The 23,120-nt window shown below is 36.3% G+C and overlaps 1 protein-coding gene across 9 annotated transcripts in view; it reads left to right on the plus strand.

Moving 5' to 3' along the window:
- Positions 1–23,120, plus strand: part of ITGA4 (integrin subunit alpha 4) — a 412,268-nt gene that overhangs the window by 228,316 nt on the left and 160,832 nt on the right. Inside the window, exons 3-4 of one of the 9 annotated variants that reach the window (XM_063790616.1) lie at positions 1,535–1,670; positions 10,009–10,240. The exons of the other annotated variants lie outside the window; for them this stretch is intronic. Coding sequence (XP_063646686.1) covers positions 10,198–10,240 — 43 coding nt within the window. The 5' untranslated portion in view covers positions 1,535–1,670; positions 10,009–10,197. The remainder of the gene's footprint in view (positions 1–1,534; positions 1,671–10,008; positions 10,241–23,120) is intronic. 9 annotated transcript variants of the gene reach the window in all.

A 23,120-nucleotide genomic window follows, 5' to 3' on the forward strand; every position in this document is an offset into this window, starting at 1 on the left:
AGCTAGTAGGAAGGGAGGCTGGGGGGAAGGAGAGAGAGAGTGGGGAGTATTCCAGGTAGAAGAAAGCAAATATGTGGCCTTGAGTGGTCACTTTTCTTTGGCTTATCGTATATATCTATCAGCTAATGAGAATGAAAATTCCTTTTTTTTCAAATTGTTAGGTTAGCTTAAAGAGATATTGACTCATTAAATACAAAACACAAGAAGACATTAATATAAAATTGTATACTTTTTTAAAGCCTATATTTTCTCCCTTGAATTAAAAATAAAGTGCAGCATGTTGAAATGTTGAAACCTGGCCATATGACAGAATTGGAAGTCTCTCTTTGCTTACACCTTGGGGCAGAGGCAGGCATCAGACAAAGTCCTTTTTATTTTGTATCCTTAAGAGTATTTCAAGGTCAAGTTAAATGAAAAACTAGTCATTGGCTCTGTTAGATTTTCAAATATATCCTCAATAAAATGTACACTATTAATCATTTTCATATTGGTGATTTTAATCAACTTTTAAACCATTACTTTTTAGAAAAGTTTTTCACAATTTCTGGTTTCTAGGGTAATTGAAATTTCAGTATATAATTATAGTGGTATAAATATGATACTTAAAAGTATTATTAAAGGTCGTTAAAATATTTTTTAAAAACTGGTAGGGCAAGAAGACTTTACTACAAGTTAATGAAATGGGGGTAATTTAGTTGAAAAGAAACAAAATGATTACAAATTAAAGATTACTATTCTGTGGCAATCTTTCTTTAGTTGACAGTGAATAAGGTAGAGTTACTATATTTTTATTCATATTATGATTTGGCCCCTTTCTAGAAAAGTGAAAATTTTATGTAACTCTGATACATGGAATATATTTTGAAATTAAGAAGTATATGTACATATATTAGTCATTATTATTACTGCAACTATTCCTAGTGAAAAATATACCTCATTCAAAGAGAAAGATAAATTTCAACAACTGTTATATATGCACACTTTTTGCCCATAAAACTAAGCAAGCCTAATAAATTAAAATTTATCTAAGTCACAACCATCCAATTAGGGACACTTTCTTGCAATCAGATTACAAAGGATATTTTTATCTCTTTCAATTTAGCAGTCGGGTTAGGGCTCCCTAATAGAAGGCTGCATCGCTCATTAGTCCTACCACTTTGGATGGCCTTTACTCTTAACTTCATTCTCCATAACTCAAGGGGAGTCAGTGTGTAACTGTGGGTGCAGAGCAGCAATGAGGATGCTTGAGTCTTCATTCTGAAGGGATCACCTGTGGAAAGAATGATCAGCTTTCAGAAAACCTCATCTGGTTAAGTCATATTTCTCTGCTTTAAAATGTTACAGGATTTCTCATTGCCCTTATCACAGTTTCTCAAACTTTATTGAACATCAGAATTACTTGAAGGGTTTTCGAACTCATGAATTATTCGGCCTTGCCCCAGAGTTTCTAATTCAGTAGGTCTTGAGTGGGGAACATACTTTGAGAATTCTGACCTATAGGATAAACACTAGAGTTCTTATTATGTCTTACAAGGCCCATCATGATCTGAAGGCAGCGGTGGTTGCTGGTGGAGGATGTGAGCTTTGGAACTGGATCTCTTTGATTCAAAGCTCTGCCGCTTACTCACTGGATAAGACCATGATCAAGTTATTTCATCTGAAAAATTGAGGTAATAATAATATCTCCCTCTTAGGGTGGTTATGAATATTTTATGAGATAGTACATTTTAAAATAGGTAGATTCCAGAAGAATATCAGCTATTAGGATTATGATTACCTCTCCGGTTTCTTCTCTTGGTTGGATGTCCTAGTGCCAACCATACCAGACTACTTCAGACCATAGTAACATCACGGTTTTCCATCCTTGAAGCTTCAGATGTTCAGTTTTCTCAATATAGTTTCTACCCTTTTCCTACATCTTTCCCACCTTCATCTAGCTAACTCCTACTGAGACTGGAGAGCTCAGCTTTTATGTCACCATTCCAGGAAAGCCAAACCAGTCATGGTTGTATGTACTTTGCCATTAAAACACTGATGTCCACATACATGTTTGTATCTGTCTTCTCTACTGGACTATAAACTCAGGAGGGTAAGAATGATCTGTTCACTGGTACAGTCTCCATGCCAAATAGTTGCTTAATAGGTATCTGCTGAGTACATGAGTGAATCATCACTCATGCTGTCTGTGGGACTCTGGTCTGGGCTCATGAAAAAAAAAAAAAAAGAAAGTTTAGCATAGAACACTGGAGTGGAGAGATCTCTGCCCCTTCACTGGAAAAATATGCCAAGACTGGAACTGAATGACAATAGATACCTAGCACCTTTTGTGAAGTTATGAATATCAGAGGCATATGACATACAATATGTCTAGTCACATTATGTTAATACAGGGATTTTAATTTCTTTTATATTTAGATATGTCATTCTACTACTTAAATCATTAAAAAATACTAAAGCTAAGAAGAGCTCTGGGAAGCAAACACAACATAATAGTTTCTTTAGCAGCTTGGTATGGCTATTTTGTCTAATCAACAGCACAGTGGTTACAAGTATAGATTCAAGGACACAATACTGCTTGTATAACTTACTTGCTGATGACTTTGGCTAAGGTTCTTAGCTTTCTGAGACCAGATTATTTTCCTGGTAAAATGGGCAGAATAGTAATGATCAGTTAGAATTATTACAATTGGAATTAAGTACACAAAGCTCTTAGGCACTTATTCCTAAGAAGCAATCGTGATATATTTTAGCTATTCATTGTTTTATGATGTGGCCATTATAGTGTCCTTCTCATGGAGATTCAGTCAAAAACTAATAGTGTATATGTCTGCTTTGACTTGATTTTATAAAAGGATAATGAATTTCAATATTTAATCAGAGTAGAAATGGAAATGATGAGCAAACAGGGTGAAAACCACTTCAGTGATGAAATCTATAGTAAATCTCCATAAAACTGCTACTTGGAATTATTTGGGGATCTCTAAGTATAAAACACATAGGATCATGTAAACGAGTTTGATCAGTGGAAAAGTTTGGCTGAGTTTGTCTTTACTGAACTAGAGTAACATTTGTTTCCACATTTACCTATGGAGCAGGGTGCTGGGTTTTGGCACAAGACAATCACCAGTCTTACATTAGCTTTCTGCTATGATCCTTTTGTATGGCATCAGATAGTCAGATGGGTCGGATGTCTTCTATGTATTTTGCAGGGTAAATTTCAAGGATGCTGGAACAATTGAGAACACTTTCTGGGCATCTCCAACTCATTTTTCTGCAAGTTGTGCTAGGAGGCTTTCTTTCCACACATCATCATTATTAAACCTCCTGCTTCAGATGACAATTGCCCATTTCAGTTGTTTGTCTCCCCCACAGATTGTCAGGTCCTTGAGGACGTCAACTATGTGTTATTCATCTGGGTAGTGTCAGTGCTTGGTACAGTAGCTGGACCAGAATAGGGGTTCCATTGTTGAACTGAATTTCAGTTGAGCTTAACTGAATATTCTTTCACTTTTTAAGATTAATAAAGTATAAGCTACTAGGGTAATATCCAAGCGGTCTCCGAGAAAGTCAGAACTTGACAGTGAACCATTACAACCACAAGGTAGGAAATCCTAACACCAGCAATCAAAAAAGGATCAAATACAAGTTTAGAGTTTGGAGCAGTTTGGGTTATTGGTTTCTCTAGGGAGAAGTGATTTGACATTTTCTTCCCCCATTCCTGAACCCACACCGTTTTAGTAGAGAGCACCAAATTGAAAAAACTAACAAACTTTTAAGAATCAGAATATATAAATCAACTGTTACTGTCAAATTCATGGATAGAGAATATAGTGTACACGTAGCCTAAATTAGTGATGTTCTTGAGGCTGTTCAATGATTTAAGAGGGCAAAACTTTGACAAGATGGGGTTCCAAATAATCACATATCTAAAATGGCATTAAGATAGAAGTGATTCTTTTTCCTTAATATTAGTCATCTAATAGTTTTGGCACAGAAGTCTTGACAAATTCTTTAAATTTCAAGAATTGGACCTCTGCTCAGAAGGGAACCTGAAATTGCATGACATGAACCCAGCCACCACAATTATTTCTTCAGAAGATTTAGAAGCTCTTCACTGAAACTTAGCACAAAGTAATAGCTCTAATAGCAGAAATCTGAGATCCAAAGAACAGTTCACTATTTCAGCTTGTCACTTCTTGAGCCTTGAGGAAAACAAGCCCTTTATTCATTTTGGATTAATAAGAGGAACCTAACCATAAGTGATTTCAGTTTTCTCTGTAAGTTGTAGTCATTGTGAATTCCCTTCTGTAAATCACAAATGGGGCTGACCTTCAAGTTAAAGTGACTTCTCTTTAAAATAAATTAATTAAAATTCTATCACTGTATACCTCTCTGAGTTCTCTCCTCCCTCCAAATACATTCTATACACAAACTCAAATAGATTAATATTTTATTTCTAATTAAAAATAACTGCAAAACAATGTCACAGTATGTCACAGTGGACATACATCAACAATGTATTTCAACTTGAACTCTAGGGAAGAAAGATCTCAAATTATTTGCATGAATATTCAATAAGCCTATGAATCTTTCAGTCACAGTTAATGTTCAGAAAGGAGAATAGGTATTCACAAATCAAAAAATTAGCAAATAAAATGAAATTCTGTGTTACTGTCAAAGCCACAAAATGCGTTATTCTTTCTGGCTATGTATCTACATTACCTATATATCTAACTGAAAAAGTTAAAGAATGCAGTTTAATTGTTTTGCCATATAATACTGAGAAATTTTAGAAATGAACAATTTTAGAAATTTCCCTTTACTGTAGAGACAAAAGTTTCTAGTAACTTAAACACATTCAATATTGTATAAAGACTCAGTGTAGGAGAATCTTTTCTAGGAAGGATTTTTTTTTCCAAAACTATTTCTGAAGAAAGTGATTATTTATGCCCAGTGATAATACAAAAACAGCTTTTAGCACTTGTTTTGGGAGAAATAAAAGTTTTTCTGCTTGTAGCTTAAAATATATATTTAACTTACAAATTTGGAATATTATATGAAATGCCTAGAATACCATCGTTAAAAATAAGAAAACAATGGATTTTCAATAAATGAAACAGAAATCATAGGAGATTGACATTTTAGATATTGCAACCTCAAGGGTTGCTTTGGTTTACAAAGTACCATTAAACTTACTTCTCTTTGATAGATTTTTCTACATAAAGGATGGGTAGATTTGGGTTTTATGGTCTTTGATCTTGATCTAGACAACAAAGCTACTTGGAAAAAGCTCCAGAAAAAACAATAGCATATTTTTTGGAAGGAACTGAAAAGATCTCCAAAGGAAGTTGAAAGCAAACTATATTCTTAAATCCAATTTATATGACATTCTGTGCAAACTGACATTGAAACTCAGTTAAAATACCAAGATTTTGCACATCAGATCCTCAGACTTACTCATCTTATAACTGAAACTTTGTTCCCTTGACCAGCATTTCCCCATTTCCCCCACCCTCAGCCCCCTGGCAGCCACAGTAGTATTCTCTGGTTTAAAGAGTTTGATGTGTTTAGATTCAAAATATGAGTGAAATGATGCAGTATTTGTCTCTCTCTTTCTGGCTTATTTCACTTAGCATAATGTCCTCCAGTTTCACCTATGTGGTTACTAATGGGAGAATTTTCTTATTTTTATGGCTAAATAATATTCCATTATATATACCACATTTTTTATCCATGGTGACTATAATTAATAATACTATGTTGTTTACTTGAAATTTGATAAGAGAGCAGATTTTAAGTGTCCTCACCTCCCACCATACTCAAATGGTAACTACGGGTGGTAATGAATGTGTTGATTAATTTTATTGTGGTTATTGTTATACCATATACATCTATCATTATATTTTATACCTTGAATAGATAGAATTTTTATTTTTTAGTTAAATATTTTAAAATAAGCACAAAAGAAGGAAAGAGAATCCCTTTGGAAGGAAAAACAAAGCCATGATTTTATTAAAGAAAATTTGGATGCTGATCTATTTTATAGGCTGTCCATTCTACCCATGTTTCTGAAATTTGTATAGTAAAACACAGAAATGAAAACAGTTTGGAATGAAAGTAGCCATGAAGACTATATCAAGAGTAGACCAGTGACCCTTAGAAGGATTCACAAAAGCTTTACGTTCAATCAACAAAAACTGTGGCTTTATTCATTCTTGTTCTCACTAATGTGAAATTTTTCCAAAGACTGGAATGCTTTGCAGGCTGTAGCTTGTTAAAGAACATAAGTTGTGGATCAAATTCTCTCATTTAGAACACTTCTGTTTTAATTCAATGGGAGCCCTCTCAAAGTAAATGGTGTTCCTAATGAAAGATGGTGCATCTGTACAAAATAACTTAGACTTTCATATGTAGTTATTGGCCCACTAAAAATTTTTTTGTCATGAGGGCAGGTTGTCTGTGTTGGGTGTTTTATTCTCCTATACTTATGAGCATAATGATTTAGAATTTCAGAAGAGAATGTCAAGTTGGAATATCCTAAAGAATTTAAACAAAGGAATAAGTACAGGGTAGCATCAAAGCTTAAACAATAGTAGGTTTTTTTAAAAAATTTGATTGTAAAAGATGTTTTAAGTCTTTGAGTAATATCTGTGCCAGACTGAAATAGAAAATGGCAAAACGTCAAATCCATGTATCTGCATGAACCACTTGGGTTTATTCACACACAAGGTATGAAGTGGAAGAAGTATTGCCTCTTCAAAAAGGGCTGCTATGCATATCAGTTTATAGAAAGGGCAACATGAAATCGCTCATAGGGGTTTAGAAAGGCAGCTATATACAAGGGTTTTTTAAGAGGCAAAATGTTTTATCATTTTACTTAAGAATTATTGTCTAGTTGGGGTCAGTTTGCATAGTTGCAATCATGTCAAACAAAGACCTTCCCCCATGGATTTGCATTCCATGGTCAAGAACTGACAAAATGGAATATAAACCACAGACAATTGGTTTGGTTTGGAGGATGGGGAGAGGGAGAGGTGAGCAGAAGGGATACTATTGTTAAAAAAAAAAAATGGACTTCTTTTCTTAAGGGAGTGGGTGTCTCACTATTAGATGTTCTCATACTACTAGGTGGGGATAATAATTCGTTATTATTATTATTATTATTATATTTTGATATTTTGAAAAGGTATTTGGTAAGCAACCTTAATTCCTGAAATTTCTCTACCGAGTCTATTGTTTTGGAAGTTATTTTGGCCAAATCACTTTTTAGGTCTAATGGTTTTCCATCTGATTTTCTGGGGGATAGACAGTCCCTATGGGCTGGGGAGTCTAGGACTGGGGAGTAGCTGTGGCTTCTGTGCAAGAACAGAGAATTTCCATGGTGTGAAGAAAGCAGTGTGAGGGCAAAAGCCTTTTCTGTATCAAAGAAAGGAATTATACTACTATATTAGTCAGAAGAGGCAGAATGACTCAAACTATATGCTTTTAATGATTTTAACTGGCAGCAGTCAAAACTTCAAATAAAATAAACCTTAAGAATACTGCTGTAACAACAAATTTAAATGACCTTGAAGTTTTTTTTTAAAATTCTAATTTATCATGAACAAACCCATACTGAGTTCATATGCAATGTATTAATCATCAACCATATAAAATAAGCTACATAATAAAATTAAATTAAATCTCAATTTATCAAACATTAAAATGCTAACAACTAGCAACTTTGTTAAGTCACAGTGTAAAGATGAAATGAATAAAACAGTAGAATCACTATACCAAACAATGTAATTGAAGTTAAAATGCTGTTTTCTGTGGTTCTTTTTAGAAAAAAATAACAAGTTGTTTACTTTAATGCAGTGACATTTTATTTTGTGATTAATTTTAAAATAACATTGTAAAAACTACAAACTCATTTTAATTTGACAAGCATTTGGTAATTAATTTTCAAACAATGCTGTGGGAACCCAGAAAGCACTCTTCCTTTGACATGTATTTTATAATTTATTTTAAAACAATGCTGCACAAATCTGCAAAGGCATAATTCATTTGGGAGTTCATTAATTATGCAAATGAGTTGCAATTAACAAATCTGTTCCAAGAATGGCATTTGCATAATAATGAACTTCATGTTTGTGACATTATTTAATAAGATACCTTTGTGCATTTTTAAACCAAACACTCCTGTGAATATTGCATGATGAGATGAGGTTGAAAATGGACATCTAGTCAATGAGATTCAAAAGTGTATGCAGAAAAATGTTAAAATAAACAGAATTAAATATAATTCAAATAATAAATATGGATATTCTTTTTAGAGTACAGGGGTTTTGATTAATCTCAGCTCCCCTAAATAGCGTAAGACTTTAATTAATTTACATTTATAAGGAGCAATGCACAAATTAGGCTAAAGTAAGACAAAACAAGCAAAACTATAAACTTCAATTTAATATTTCAAGTGAAGGTAGATCATACACTATATCCAAGTCCCAAAACATAAACTTTTAATTAATACAGAAAATACAACATTGAGTCAAAAGGCCCTTTATTTCTCAGTGTTATGACAGGATGACCACAAAACTTGGTTGACATTCATTTACTCAACCAATAATGATTTACTGAGCATCTATAATGGGGCCAAAACTGGGGTTAAGTTAGAGCAAATAAAAAGAAGAATAAGCTGTATTTCTACTTTGAAGTGGCATGAAGTCTAACGAAAAACACAGACATATTAGGTTGGTGCAAAAGTAATTACGGTTTATATAAACATTAAAATTCCAGGAAAGTTATCTTGTAAGAGAGATAAATGCAGTGTTCTAGAAGTACAGAGGGCTAGAATAATTAGCCTGGTGGAATCAGAAACGTGTGTAAGAAAGGGACAAAATGTTTTGAAGGATAGGAAGGAGTTCACCAATAAGCAAGAAGGTAAAGAATATTCAAGAAAAGGAAACCGTATACACAAAGTCATGAAACAATGAGTGTTCAGGGTATGAGTTGGGGGATAAATGTTTTTGGAGCAAGACTGTCAGAAGTTTTAGAGATCCAATTTGAAGTTTTAAAAAGATGATTAAAAGAGTGCTATAAATAGATGGCTTGAAAGGGACAGAGCTACAGGTAAATTTCTTCTGCAGCTCATCAGTTACAGTGTCTTGATTGATTGGTGATGCAGCTTGAGTATAAGATGAGATCAGACGAGTTTATGAGCCAAGTATTTGCTATCCTAAATCAATGTGATTCTATGATGACCATAAGATCTTGTGAGTCTGTCATGTTTTTCCGATTTGCTCTTTACTTGTGCTTTTAGCCTCTCTCATCACATCTCAGTTTGAAACCCAAGATCCCTTAAGCGTCACTCCATGCTCCAACTGCACTGACTTTCTGGAGCTAGAGGGGTTTTCCAAACCCAGTCTTGTCTATTGTCCACTCAACTGAAGTCTACTCAGCCTTCAAAACTACATCATCATTAATCTGTCACAGAAGTAGAGTAAAAACAAACAAAACTATATCACCATGGCTTAAAAATAGAGGTACAATAGTCCCCCTTTATCCACAGGGGATACGTTCCAGGACACAATAGTAGATGCCTGAAACCACAAATAATACCAAACCTTATATATTTATATTTTTCCTATATATACATATCTATGATAAAGTTTAATTTATAAATTAGGCACAGTAGAGAATAGCAACCATAATAAAATGTAACAATTATAACAAAATGATAGCATTATGATTCTTGAGTTGGGGGCCATTATTATGTATAATTAGTCACTTGAGCACAAGCACTGTGATACTGAGACAGCTGATATGATAACTAAGGCAGCTGCTAAGTGACTAAAGGGTAGGAAGTATCTACAGCATAAACACACTGGATAAACGGACAATTCATGTCCTGGGCAAGACGGAGTGGAACAGCATGAGATTTCCTCACACTACTTAGAATAGTGAACAATTTAAACTTTATAAACTGTTTATTTCTGCAATTTTTCATTTAATATTTTTGGACCACAGTTGACCGCAGGTAACTGAAACTGCGGAAAGTGAAACCGCAGATAAGAGGGACCACTGTAAATAAGTGACATGAATGATACTGCAAAGGACCATAGCCTAACCGGCCAAGCAAACTGGAAGTACCTTTAGACTCACGCTTTGCCAAGCTCAGTTCCAGAATCACATGATGAAAAGAATGATGGAAAGAAAATGTTTGTGATATTAAAATTAAGGAAATTACTCCAACTCAGAGGTAGGTTTTGTGTTTTGATTTATTTTGTTTTGTTTTTTTGTTTTTATTTTTAACATAAAAACACCATGTTCTTCAGCTGCAAGTTTATTTAATAAGATTTGTTATTTCTATTTCTTCAGTGTATGTTCCTGCTCAGAGGCAGAAGTCTTGTCATCTATCCCACAAAAGCAAAAATACAGACGGGGGCATTTATTGCTTCTTAGCCATCCAGCAGCCATTCTCCATTCTTATCAGTATGCTATTTCTTTTGGGGAAATATCTTTTCCCTATTGTGTGTGTGTGTGCAGTGCTGGTGCGGTTATAAGCTAGGTGCTTTCCCTCCTATTCTTTTCTATAGATTGCATTAGGCCTAGAACTAAATCCAGTCAATTACTCTCTCTTCCCCAGCTTTGAATCTTGATCAGAGTGTTGCAAAGACAGAAGAAATGGTAAAGTTTCATTTCCTTATTTTTGGCAACTGGAAGACAAATTACCTACTTGTTCCAAACCTGGTTCACTAGCTATCCCTCAATTCCCATAAGCTTCCCTATTATTCTTCCATAAAGTTCCTTTTTTGCTGTCATTACTGAAGCAATACAGAATCACAAAATTCTAGTGTTAATCCTCCAAAAAACAAGCTTTTTCTTGGAAAGAAATAATTAGAACTTCTAAAATGATATAAGAAAACAATCTAAGGAAAGTGTTACTTTGAACAAATGAAGCATAAACAGAAGACTCCAGGTAAAGTCTCTATGCTGTTAATGGTAGTTGTTTTTTGTTTGTTTGTTTGTTTGTTTTGAGATGGAGTCTCACTCTGTCGCCCAGGCTGGAGTGCAGTGGCGCCATCTCAGCTCACTGCAAGCTCCGCTTCCCGGGTTCACGCCATTCTCCTGCCTCAGCCTCCCCAGTAGCTGGGACTACAGGTGTCTGCCACCACACCTGGCTAATTTTTTGTATTTTTAGTAGAGACAGGGTTTCACTGTGTTAGCCAGGATGGTCTCGATCTCCTGACCTCGTGATCTGCCCGCCTTGGCCTCCCAAAGTGCTGTTAATGGTAGTTTTTAATAATGGCATTGATCTCTAAACTTTGGGAACTGGAAGCAGAATTTGAAATCCCTATAGAAATTTACAGAGATACAAAGAATTCAACAGTGTCTGCCCCTTCCACCTTCATGCCATCTTCCCAATCTAACCCAACCTGCTGCCTTCAAGAGGAGTAGGCAAACAAGCCTATTTATTGCAGTATCTTAAAAGTGGAAATGGGTAACTTGGACAGACAGTAATGCTGCTAATGTTGAAATAGATATGCCCCCATATCAGCCACAAGACCTTCAACATCAGGGTTATTATATCTTCCCAGGAAAACTTGCTCACCAAAAATAGCTTCCAACTGTGTCTGAAATCCACCAGATTCAAAACTGAAAGAACAAAAATAATTTTTTAAAATTGTGGCAATGTAGTAATTGCCACAGTAATTATTAATATATTAATATATTATGTAATATAAACCGCAGGGAGATAAGTATTTGCCCTGATATTTTTAATATTAATTATTATTACTGTGTAATTATTATATAGTAAAAATTGCCATAGTAATTGCTATAGTGATTAAAGTAGCACTTACATTTTTGACCCTGGCAGGTATTATCTGACTAAATAGATTACAGAATGAAAAGTTCCATCAAACACTTGGATTTTTGAAATATATGGATACTAGGCATTGTGATGAAATATCATACAGAGAATTGTTGAGAAAGAGAAGAGCTACATTGTTGAGCAAAGAAAAATATCAGGGCAAATACTTATCTCCATGCAGTTTATATTACATAATATACGTGGAAGGTGGAAGGAAATACTTTACAACACATACGCCTGTCTAATAATGCCAATAAAGCTGTAGCAAAGGCTTTAAAATTCTTCTTTCACTATTTATGTTTTCCAAATCCACATAAAGCATTCCCTACATACTCGGGATGTTGTCAATGCTGTTCCCACTATGCGCCCATGACGATGAGGCAGGGATCATCCTTTTTCCAGGCAAAGATATCAGCCATGATCTATTTCAAAAGACTGCGTTCTTATATCCCTTCTCCCTTTTGCAATCCAGTTGCCGGAAGTGGTTAGTCTCTTGGAAATAAACCCAGCTGCTGTCAGCAGACATTTTAAAGTGGATATCTGAAAACTTCATGGAACATAAGCATTTTCTCTGGTTTTACTTTATATGCATCTGGGGCAAAATAAAGTTTAGATCCTCTTGTTACCTGATACAAGTTCATTTAAAAAAAATGATTGAGCTACAGTGCCTGACTTTTACACTAGCTGTTCTCCTGCCTGGCTAAATATTATATACACCCAAGGAATTTTTTATAAATACCATTGTCCCAGCCTAATAGAGTGTGGTGATTAGTACTTTTTTTTTTTTTTCTTTTTTGAGACAGAATCTTGCTCTGTCACCCAGGCTGGAGTGCAGTGGCGCGATCTCGGCTCACTGCAACCTCCGCCTCCTGGGTTCAAGCGATTCTCCTGCCTCAGCCTCCCAAGTAGGTGGGACTACAGGCACGTGCCACCACGCCCGGCTAATTTTTTTGTATTTTCAGTAGAGACGGGGTTTCACCATTTTAGCCAGGATGGTCTCGATCTCCTGACCTCGTGATCTGCCTGCCTTGGCCTCCCAAGATGCTGGGATTACAGGTGTGAGCCACCGCGCCCGGCCCTGTCATTAGTACTTTTTAAACGCCTGCCTACCAAGTGATTCTGATGCGAAACCAGGGTACAAAAACACAGATCAGGTGGATCAGGTGATAAGGAGTATGTCGAAATACTGCTAACGACATAGACTTTACTATCTCACCAGAAACTTTTTGTTCTAGCTATCTGTTAAGAAGTTAAGAAATATTCTGCCCACAATGATTCTAGTACCTTTCTTTCTTATTTTCTTTGATGTCTTCTTGCCTATACTGATCTTTGAAACATGCTAATTATACACAAGGATGCATTGTTCATGATAGCTGCCAGTTCCAGCACAAATATGTGTGTATGCATACATACACGTTTTTTAAGTGACACTGCTGCACCTTAGTCCGAATAAATTAATGTTTTTATCTGAATTGCATCATTTAGCCAAAACATACTTGTATATTAATGAAGAGCTAGCAACAAGTGAAGAAGAGAAGCAGAAAAAGTAGTAATTATAATTTATCAAGCTATAAGCCCAGGATCCTTATTTTCTTTAACCTAAAAAGGCCGGGTTGCTTATATGAAGCATTTCCCAACCATCCCCAAATGATCTATCGCAAGTCCAAATTCCTACCAGTGGTCCCTGCCTTTTCTACACTCTCCCATGAGAATCTTTCATATCACTGCAGTTAGATGTCAGGTGATGCTGGAGTCAACTGAGGTCTCAACTGGTTGGATATCCAAGATGATTCACTTATTTGACTAGCAAATAATATTTAGTAGTCTTTATTTTTCCATGCCATATTTCCTCACAACACAACAGAAATTGATTGCATGAAGCTGTCAAGATAATGTTCATTTAACAATATTAATTGGTTGATTAATTAATATGTGCCAGGTTTTATGTTAGGTGAACCAGATACACTCTTTGCTCTCAATGCACTTACCTTTGAGTGGTGAAGCAAAAAAGGAATGGAAAAGAAAAATACAATACAAAACAAAAAATAAAACAAGAAATATTTGTGGAGATGTTAAGATCTATTTGAAAACTGTTAACTATGGAAATACTCAGGAATAGAATAGGATTAGTGAGTCAAGCAAGAGTTCTAAGATCTATTATCTAGTCTGAGACTTGGAAGTTATATAAGTACTAGCTGTGTGAAGAAGGGAGAGAAAGAGCTTCAGGGAGAAAAAAATTACAAATATCAGGTGTAAATGTGAGAGAACACATGGTCAACTGGAGAAACTACAAATAGTCACAGTATGGCTAGAGTAATCTACATATTTTATCATCTAAGACTGTCGAAAATTACTATATTTAGTGTCAAAATATTCACGGTCCCTCCTTGCCCGTTGTGTGGAAGCATATGTCCCCACCCTATTGATATTAGTTTTAGCGATGCATCTGGCTTTGTTTAGAGAAAGATAAACAGAAGTGACATGTATCAATTTTGATCAGCAGTTTTAAGTCAGTTAGTGTTTCACCATCATTTACTTTCCACTGCCATGAAAGTAGCAACATCCTAGAAAAGGCTTCTTTATCAGCCTCCTAGGTACTGCAGTAAAGATGACATAAATCCAAGCCCCAGGTTGATCCATAATGGACAGGAAGTAAGAGTAGAAAAATAAACATTGAGTGTTACGGGCCTCTGACATTTGGATATTTTTTTTCTGTACATGACCTACAATATCCTGACTGATACACATTTAAGTGGTCCATTATTCTATGTATGTTTTGTTGGTGTTCCATACAAAACAAATAATAGCAACAACCACCAAAAGCAAAACAGGAATTGATGTGAAGCTTTCATTTCCCATGGCATTATTAATTCTTCTAAGCAAAATAATAAGTGTGTGACCTCTTAACATTTTACAATTGGAAGACAAAATAGACGTGAATAAATATTATCTTTCAGGGACTTTTAAACAGCCTTCCAGGGTTGCTTCATGATAAGTATGTGCTGTTACTGCTGTACTCAAGCAGATTCTGAATAGAATTCTGGGAGACAAATGCTTTGTTGTTGGGTGGTGTTCCACAGTGATATGATATGGTGGGTTACTGAGCACCGCCCATTTGGCCTATACTCTCCCCTCGCCCCTACTAAGGCTAGCAATGATAAGTCTGTGGAGCCATTTTGATAAGCTGGTTCTTCTCTAAGGCTCTATGATTAAATCTATTAAGATAAGACTAGGAATCAATACATATACATTCTACTCTGTGGAGTGTCCTTCTTACATAAAACGGGTATTGATAGTAATGTAATAAAACATGAAAACATTGCATTCTCAGGAGAGAAAATGCTTAGGAGATGGCTTGTTCCTCCCTTCACTGGGAGAGAGCATGGCCTCATGGTTAAGACCAAAGACTTTGAACTTTAATTCCCAGCGCTGCCACTTGAAAGTAACTCCCTAAGCTTCTCAGTTTCCCTGTTTATATAACACGGATAATAACACTACCTACTTTTCAGGGTTGTTTTTATACACACACACAGACACAAACACAGACACACACACACAGAGTCATGTGTCACATCATGACATTTCAGTTAACGACAGACTGCATATATGGCAGTGGTCCCATAAGATTATAATAAAGCTGAAAAATTCCTTCTGCTTGGTGATGTTGTAGTCATTCTAATATAGTGTAACACATTACTCATGTTTGCAGTGATGCTGGTGTAAACAAACCTACTGTGCTGCCAGTCATGTAAAATTATAGCATATACAAGTATGCACAGTACATAATGCTTGGTAATGATAATAAATGACTATGTGACTGGTTTATGTATTTACTATACTTTTACCATGATTTTGGAGTGTATTCCTTCTACCTATAAAAAAATGTCTACTATAAAACAGCCTCAGGCAGTTCCCTCAGGAAGTATTACAGAAGAAGGCATTGTCATCATAGAAGATGACAGCTCCATGCCTGTTATTGCCCCTGAAGACCTACTAATGGGACAAGATGTGGACATGGAAGATATAGTGATATATTTCTGATATATACATATAGTGATATTGATGATCCTGACCGTGTGTAGGCCTAGGCTAATATGTGTGTATCTTCATTTTTAACAAAAAAGTTCAAAAAATTTTTTAAAATTAAAAATTTCCAAAAATAGAAAAAAGCTTATAGAATAAAGACATAAAGAAAAGAATATATTTTTTATACTCATACAATGTGTTTGTGCTTTAAGCTAAGTGTTATTACAAAAGAGTCAAAGAGTTTTTTAAAAATTAAAAACGTATAGAGTAAAAAAGAGTAAGCTAAGGCTAATTTATCATTGAAGAAAGAAAAAATTTTTAATGTATTATAGTCTAAGTGTAGAGTGTTTATAAATTCTACAGTAATGTACAATAATAACCTAGGCCTTCATATTCACTCATTACTCACTAACTTACCCAGAGCAACTTACAGTTCTGCAAGCTCCATTCATGGTGTGTCCTATGTAGATGTACTATTTTTAATCTTTTATACCATGTTTTTACTGTACCTTTTCTATGTTTAGATACACAAATACTTATCATTGTGTTACAGCTGCCTACAGTATTCAGTATAGTAACATGCTGTATAGGTTTGTAACCTAGGAGCAATAGACTATACCATATAACTTATGTGTATAGTAGGCTATCACACCTGGGTTTGTGTGAGTACACTCTGTGATGTTCACACAATGACAAGATCACCCTAACAACACATTTCTCAGAACAGAGCCCCATTGTTAAGTGGCATGTGACTGTATGTACATATATATAAAAATATATATACACACACACACACACACACACACACACACTGAAGTGTGGTGTAGGTATGGTAATTAAGTTAAAAGCCTGTAAAAAAAGAATCTTGAACAGTGACTGGCATAAAGCTTTCACTAAATGGTAATAGTACCATTATTATCATTATGCCCTGTCACATGTGGTCCAGGCCCACTAAGGTCTACCACTCTTACAGTTTCTAAAGAGAAGCCCTGAAGGTCATACAGCTCTTCCCAGGAATAGCAAAACTGAAATAAAATTCCCTCTTCTATCACCTTGAATTAGATTCACGTAATAGAAAACCCATACTAATAGTGACTTTAAAAAGATAAAAGTTTCTCTCTCTCTCGCATACAAGTCATCTGGAGTTAGGTGGTCCAGGCTGGAGTGACAGAAACAAAGTGGTCCAGGCTGGAGTGACAGAAACAAAGGCATCAGAAATCCACACCATCCTTCTCATTTTTTGTCTCTCATTCCATTCTCAAGTTTACCTCATAATTCCAGATGGCAACCAGAGCCCCATTCATCACATCTGCAGTCCAAATATCAGGAAGAAGGGACAAAAGTTAAGTATCCCTGCTGAGTCAGCTGACTTTAAGCAGGCTACCAAAAGACTGTTTCATCTCATGGACCAGGAGTTAGTAATTTGGACACACCTAACTGTAAGGAAGGAAGAAAAATGTAATCCTTAGGTTGTTTGCATTCCTATGCCAAATGAAAATTTGTTCCTGAGGAAGAAGAGAAGAATGGATACTAGAAGGCTCCTAGCAGTTTCAGGCCCTTCTTCACTCTTGGTGGGGAAGGTAAGGAGTTATATGTGAGCACAGACATATATCCTTGAACTGCTAAAATGCTGATCGTGGGCCCAAATGTGGGCCCACAGGCTGGCCCTACAAGCCAACCACTTTTACTGGTTTAATTGACCCAGGAATAAAAGGGTTATAGAAGAATGTTCATAATATAAAGAGAAAACCAGAAGATTGTCTGCTTTATAAATCAATGACCACTTTGTACCCTTTAGCAATTCCATGATGTGGCTTTTTCTCTATATTGCTTAGAGCATTTGGCCTTACTGACCCTTGACAAGTTATAAATTAGCCCATTCATCCCAAAGAGAAAAAGCGATACTCGTTCTCATATAGTATATTTTATATTTCTTTATTTTAAATGTTATAACTTTTCAAAAGAATGTATTTTCTCATACAATTATGTTGTCAGCTTGTCGAAAGTATCCATAGACTTAAGAATACATATTAGCCAATGTGGTTGTAAAATATCTTCCATGAGAATTTTTTCTAAATTTTTATGAGTACTAGAAATTGAACTTAATTCTTCTTAACTGAATAAACATAAGCAAATTGTTGCTTCATTTTGAGTCGAACATATAATCTGAAAGCAGAAAATTCGATTCTAACTTGCTCCTAAAGGATATTTGAGATTAGGAAGAAGTCATAAACACTTATCTTTTTTAATTATCGAGAAAAACTTTTAACATTTTACTATTTTTGTTTAGCCTATGTAAATATCTGCAAACTACCTTTTGAGGAAGAATTGATGCATTTAAAAAATTTATTAGGCCTAATGATCTCAAATTAACAATTACTCAAGGACTATAGATTAATAAATGAGATACATTGTGAAAATGATTTATAAGATGAAGAACAATATACATATCCTTAGTTCTTGTTATAATCATGTTGGAAATTACTACGTTCATTTCATGTTAACCTAATGAGAACAGGAGCTGTGAATATGAGTGAAATGAAAAAATATAACAGCCTATTAGGCTGTTTCCACAAAGGACATGATGGAATCATTAAAACTGTTTGTATATAAAGATCCAAAGATGGGGAGGGAAAAAGACCATCACCCTACAATGGAAGTCAGGTTAACAGGCACATATGAACAAAGGGCAATTGACAGCGAAGCAAACCCCATAAAGAATGAAGAGATCATGAGTTCAGAAGTCAAAGGCCTTCACTAAAAACAGGGTCCCTTTGCTTCCCAGGGCTCCACCACCCTCCCTCCAGTTCCCTGACAAAGGGCTGTTCTTACACTTGCCTACCACTCTTTTATGACCCCACTTCCTCCCTGAAACTTAGTCTGAACTCCCTTTTCAAAGGGAAAATGTTTTGCTTCCCAGAATCTTTCTCAACCTAGGTGTGCAGACTAGAAATTCTCTAGGAACTTATGTTTTGGCTCAGAGAATTCACATATTTTAGAAAAGCCCATTCTATGCTAGGAAAACTATTTGAAGTCTCAAAATTCGATGAAGACTGATGCTGTCAGATGCTTGGAAATAGGCGGAAAATTTTCTGGGTCCTGGGACACCTAATTCTCTACCCTTTAGAAACCTCATCTAGTCCATAAAAATTTAATTGAAACTGAAAAAGTAGAACATGAAATTTTGAATAAATCTAACTCAGGGCCTTTCAGATGTTGACTGGGCCAAAAGCAAACATTTTCTAATGAGGAAAACCACATCCTTCATATAACAAAGGCTGTTTTCAAAAACCAGAGGACCAGCATGGTTAAATAGACCATCTCAGACAGCTGTTCAAGTTCAACAGTGAAATAATTAGACATTCCACACTGCTGCCATTTGATATGAGGTGTCCAGACAAGGTCTTTGAGGCAGGGAAACAAGGGTCGGTAACAGAAGACACAACGAGAAAAAAAAAAAATGGTGTGAATGGAATGAGTAATACTGAATGGAATTAAGATTCTGCACTTGCTTCACCAAAGATTTATTCCCAAAAAATCCCAAACCTAAATAAAGTAAGGCCTGGAATGCTGGAAAGCTTTCAGAGATGGGAATGTGTGTGAGGCTGCCAAATGGGTCATTGTTTCTAAAAATGATATGTCCCAAGATGACAGCAAACTTGTTTTTTCAGACAACTGGCATTCGTCTGTGTGATTGTACCAGCACTTCCTTCTTTCTTGATTTGTCCAGAATCTGTTCCGTCCTGACAGGGCTGGAAAGTAATCCACATGTGTTGCCAAATTGAAGACTATGATTGTTTGAGGGTTTTTGAATATTATGAATATAATTTTCATTTGGTAAATGCTACTATAATATTTAGTGAAGGAAGAAGAAATAGGTCAGCTTGAGCATTTCATTCAGCAGGCATTTGAGAAACTTCAGTACCTTGAGGCTTTAAAGAGCTTCCTGTTAATGAGGTCTTTTTATTTGAGTTCATATGACAAATTTATCATTTGTACATTTTCATTGTTTTTCCTCATGATTATTCCTCACAAAGAAGTCTTTCCAACTGCATTTCCCCTTGATAAGCATCTGTTAGAGTTGGTTTGTCTTGCTCTGGTTTGATTTATTGGCATTATTGATGATTGTTGGGAGTGATCTGGTGAAGAGCTACTGCTTTTTCTCCAAAGACTGATTTCTAGAAAATGTCTATGTTGCTGCCTCCTATGTCCTTGCAGTCTCTTCACTCCTACTCCTACCCTAGCCAGCTGCCTCTCTGTGTTTTTGTCTTGATTAAAGGCTTCACCACTTACACAAAGCTAGAAGTCATCCTGTATCATATCTGTTTTACCCCCACATGCAATCAGTCACCAAATCTTGACAGTCCTGCTTCCAAGATATCTATCTTTAGACTGTTACTTCTTGTCCTTTCTCATCGCCTCTTTATGAGGCTATTGAAATAACATTCCCACTGGCCTTCCTATAATGATTGAGCACCTCTTCCCTCCCCACTCCTGCCCCTACCCTACAAATGGCCATCCTAGGCAATACCAACAGTTATTTCTCTCCTTAAAGGCTTCAACTTGTCCCTAGTTTCCTGGAGGATAAACTCCATAGTCACCTAGGCACCAAAGCCACTTCTTATCATACCCTAGCTCACCTCTCCAGCCTCATCTCCTGCCACACCCTCCCAGGCCCTCTGCTTCCAGCCACTGACCATCTCACTATTCCCTAAAATTTTATACCTTTTTATTACCCTATTTCTCTACACATGCAGACCCTGAGCTTTGAAAGCTTTAATTCACTCTCTCTGCCAGGCTTTGTTTTGTTTTTGTTTTTTTTAATCAAGACGCAGCCCAATGTCTCTTTACCATGACATCTTTCCCTGCAATACTGTACAGAGTGTGCTGCTCCCTGAAGTCTGTTGACACCTGTATTATAGCACGTGTCTTGTTTTTTTGGACTCACCTTCCCACACAGAAACCTCTCTAAACATTCCATGAGCTCTGTGATAGCAAAAACCATACTTCACTCATCTTCTTGTCTTCTCCTCCAAGCACCAGGCCTGGCAAAAGGCAGGAGCTCAGAAAAATGTTTACTAAATGATTCTGTAAGGCAGGCATTTCCGATTGCTTATGGCTTAAAAAAAGCAAGTCTTCTACAGCACTCTCTGAGAAAGCCCTACACACAGGCCATGATTTTTAGTGGCAAAGAAGTTCTGCATAAAACCAATAAATGGAGCTACAATAGCAAGGCCAAAAACAGGAGTATGCCCTACTGACATTCATTTATTTATCTACCCATTCATTCATTGAACAAATATTTTTTTGAGTATCCACTGAGTGTCTGGCACTATGCTGAACGCATCAGCTCTAACAGCTGTAGGAAAAGATGGAGTTGCCTTTCTAAGCTTATCTGGAAACTCAGATAATTCTACCAGAAATATTCCCTGGGAAAATAAGCAATAGATTATGTATGTGTGTACACTGTAAATATATAATACATATAAACAAGAGTGATACTCAAAATATTTTAACCACCAGTAGGGCATAGACACTGACTACTCAGATTGGTACATATATTTTGCCCTGAACCTTGCCCACAGAAAAAACAAAGTGTACTGAACTGACACAGAAAAAGGTAGGAAAAGGCATAATGAGATGACCTACCAGCAAGCCTGGAGCCTAGACTGCAGGTTTGAAGAGATGTTTTAGGTTTCTCCATTTTTGTTTCTTCCCAGCCTCAGAGAAAGGAATATCAGAAATGAAACAGAGACCAAAACATATTATTTTGCCGGGCATGGTGGCTCATGCCTGTAATCCCAGCACTTTGGGAGGCCAAGGTGGGCAGATCACCTGAGGTCAGGAGTTCAAGACCAGCCTGGCCAACATGGTGAAACACTGTCTCTTCTAAAAATACAAAAATTAGCTGGGTGTGATGGCAGGTGCCTGTAATCTCAGCTATTCGGGAGGTTGAGACAGGAGAATGGCTGAAGCCTGGGAGGCGGAGGTTGCAGTGAGCCATGATCACAGCACTGCACTCCAGCCTGGGTGACTGAGTGAGACTCTGTCTTGGAAAAAAAAAAAAAAAAAAAAAAAAAAAAAATATATATATATATATCGTGTAAGTAGCCACACAAAATTGGTACCCATTTTCTAAAGACTATCAATCCCTGTACACTAAAAACATGGCATTCCTTCAAAAACAGTGGCTGTTTGTGAAAAGCAGGGCAGTGGTCAACCAAGGGAGACGACAAACCCAACCTTTACCGGCAAAGCTGATAATGAACAGTCAGTTGCATGCTATTTCACAGCTGATACCTCTTCCCACAAAAAGGAAAAAAAGGGGGAAGATGATATTAATTGCGAAAGTTTCACAGATGTCTGCAGCAGTTGACCAGAGCTCCTGGGTTATTGCTTGTCAGACTATTAATGGGTTTGCCTAACCATGACAGTCATTTCTTTTCCCCCTCCTGTGAGCTACTTTCTGTGTAATTTATGCATGGGTTTTGCCAAGATTTGACAACTTTCAGGATATTAACATAAAATTAGACTGCAGAGCTGAACAATGGGTGGCTTTAAAATTAGTCGTGGTGAAAACCAATCAAACAGAATTGGCTTTTCCTTTGCATTGCTCCTAAATTTATTATTGTTGTCTTTGTCTTCCACATATAAGAGTTCATGTCGACAGTTCTGCACAGAATAGAGAAATGAGAAAGGGCTGAGAGGGTGTGACATCCCATGGCCTTGGAGAGGGACTCTGTAACCCAGGCAAGCTCCCTCTAGATGCAATGACTGACAGAGGCTTAAACGAACCTCTGCAGCAACCACTCGTGAAATTTACCAAAGCACACACATATTTTGAAGCTCATCTGAGAGGAGAACTTTTCCTTTGCCATCTCTTGGTTCCACACAGCTTGCTCAGTGAATGCCATTACAGAATGCAATGTGCGTGTTAATAAGCCAGGACATCTGGTAACCAGCTTTTTTCTGATTCATTAACTGACTCTGCTTCTGTGGCCAGAGGGGATGAGAAGAGAAATTGGAAGGTTTTTCTTTTAGCAAACGGGCACTTGATGTATGTCTTGCTTCTTTGGTCTAGCCTCAACTTTTAAACTTTACTCCAAGGTTAGTATATAAATGCAAGCATCCTTTGGCAAGCAGTGTCTAGTCCTATATAGAAAACAAATAGTACTTAAATTATTCTATATAGTACGAGAATGTAGGTAAGAGAAAAGGAACCTTAGGGCTTATAGACTAC

This window comes from Pan troglodytes, chromosome 13 (genome assembly GCF_028858775.2).
Source record: "Pan troglodytes isolate AG18354 chromosome 13, NHGRI_mPanTro3-v2.0_pri, whole genome shotgun sequence".
In the NCBI taxonomy this organism is placed as follows: Eukaryota; Metazoa; Chordata; class Mammalia; order Primates; family Hominidae; genus Pan; species Pan troglodytes.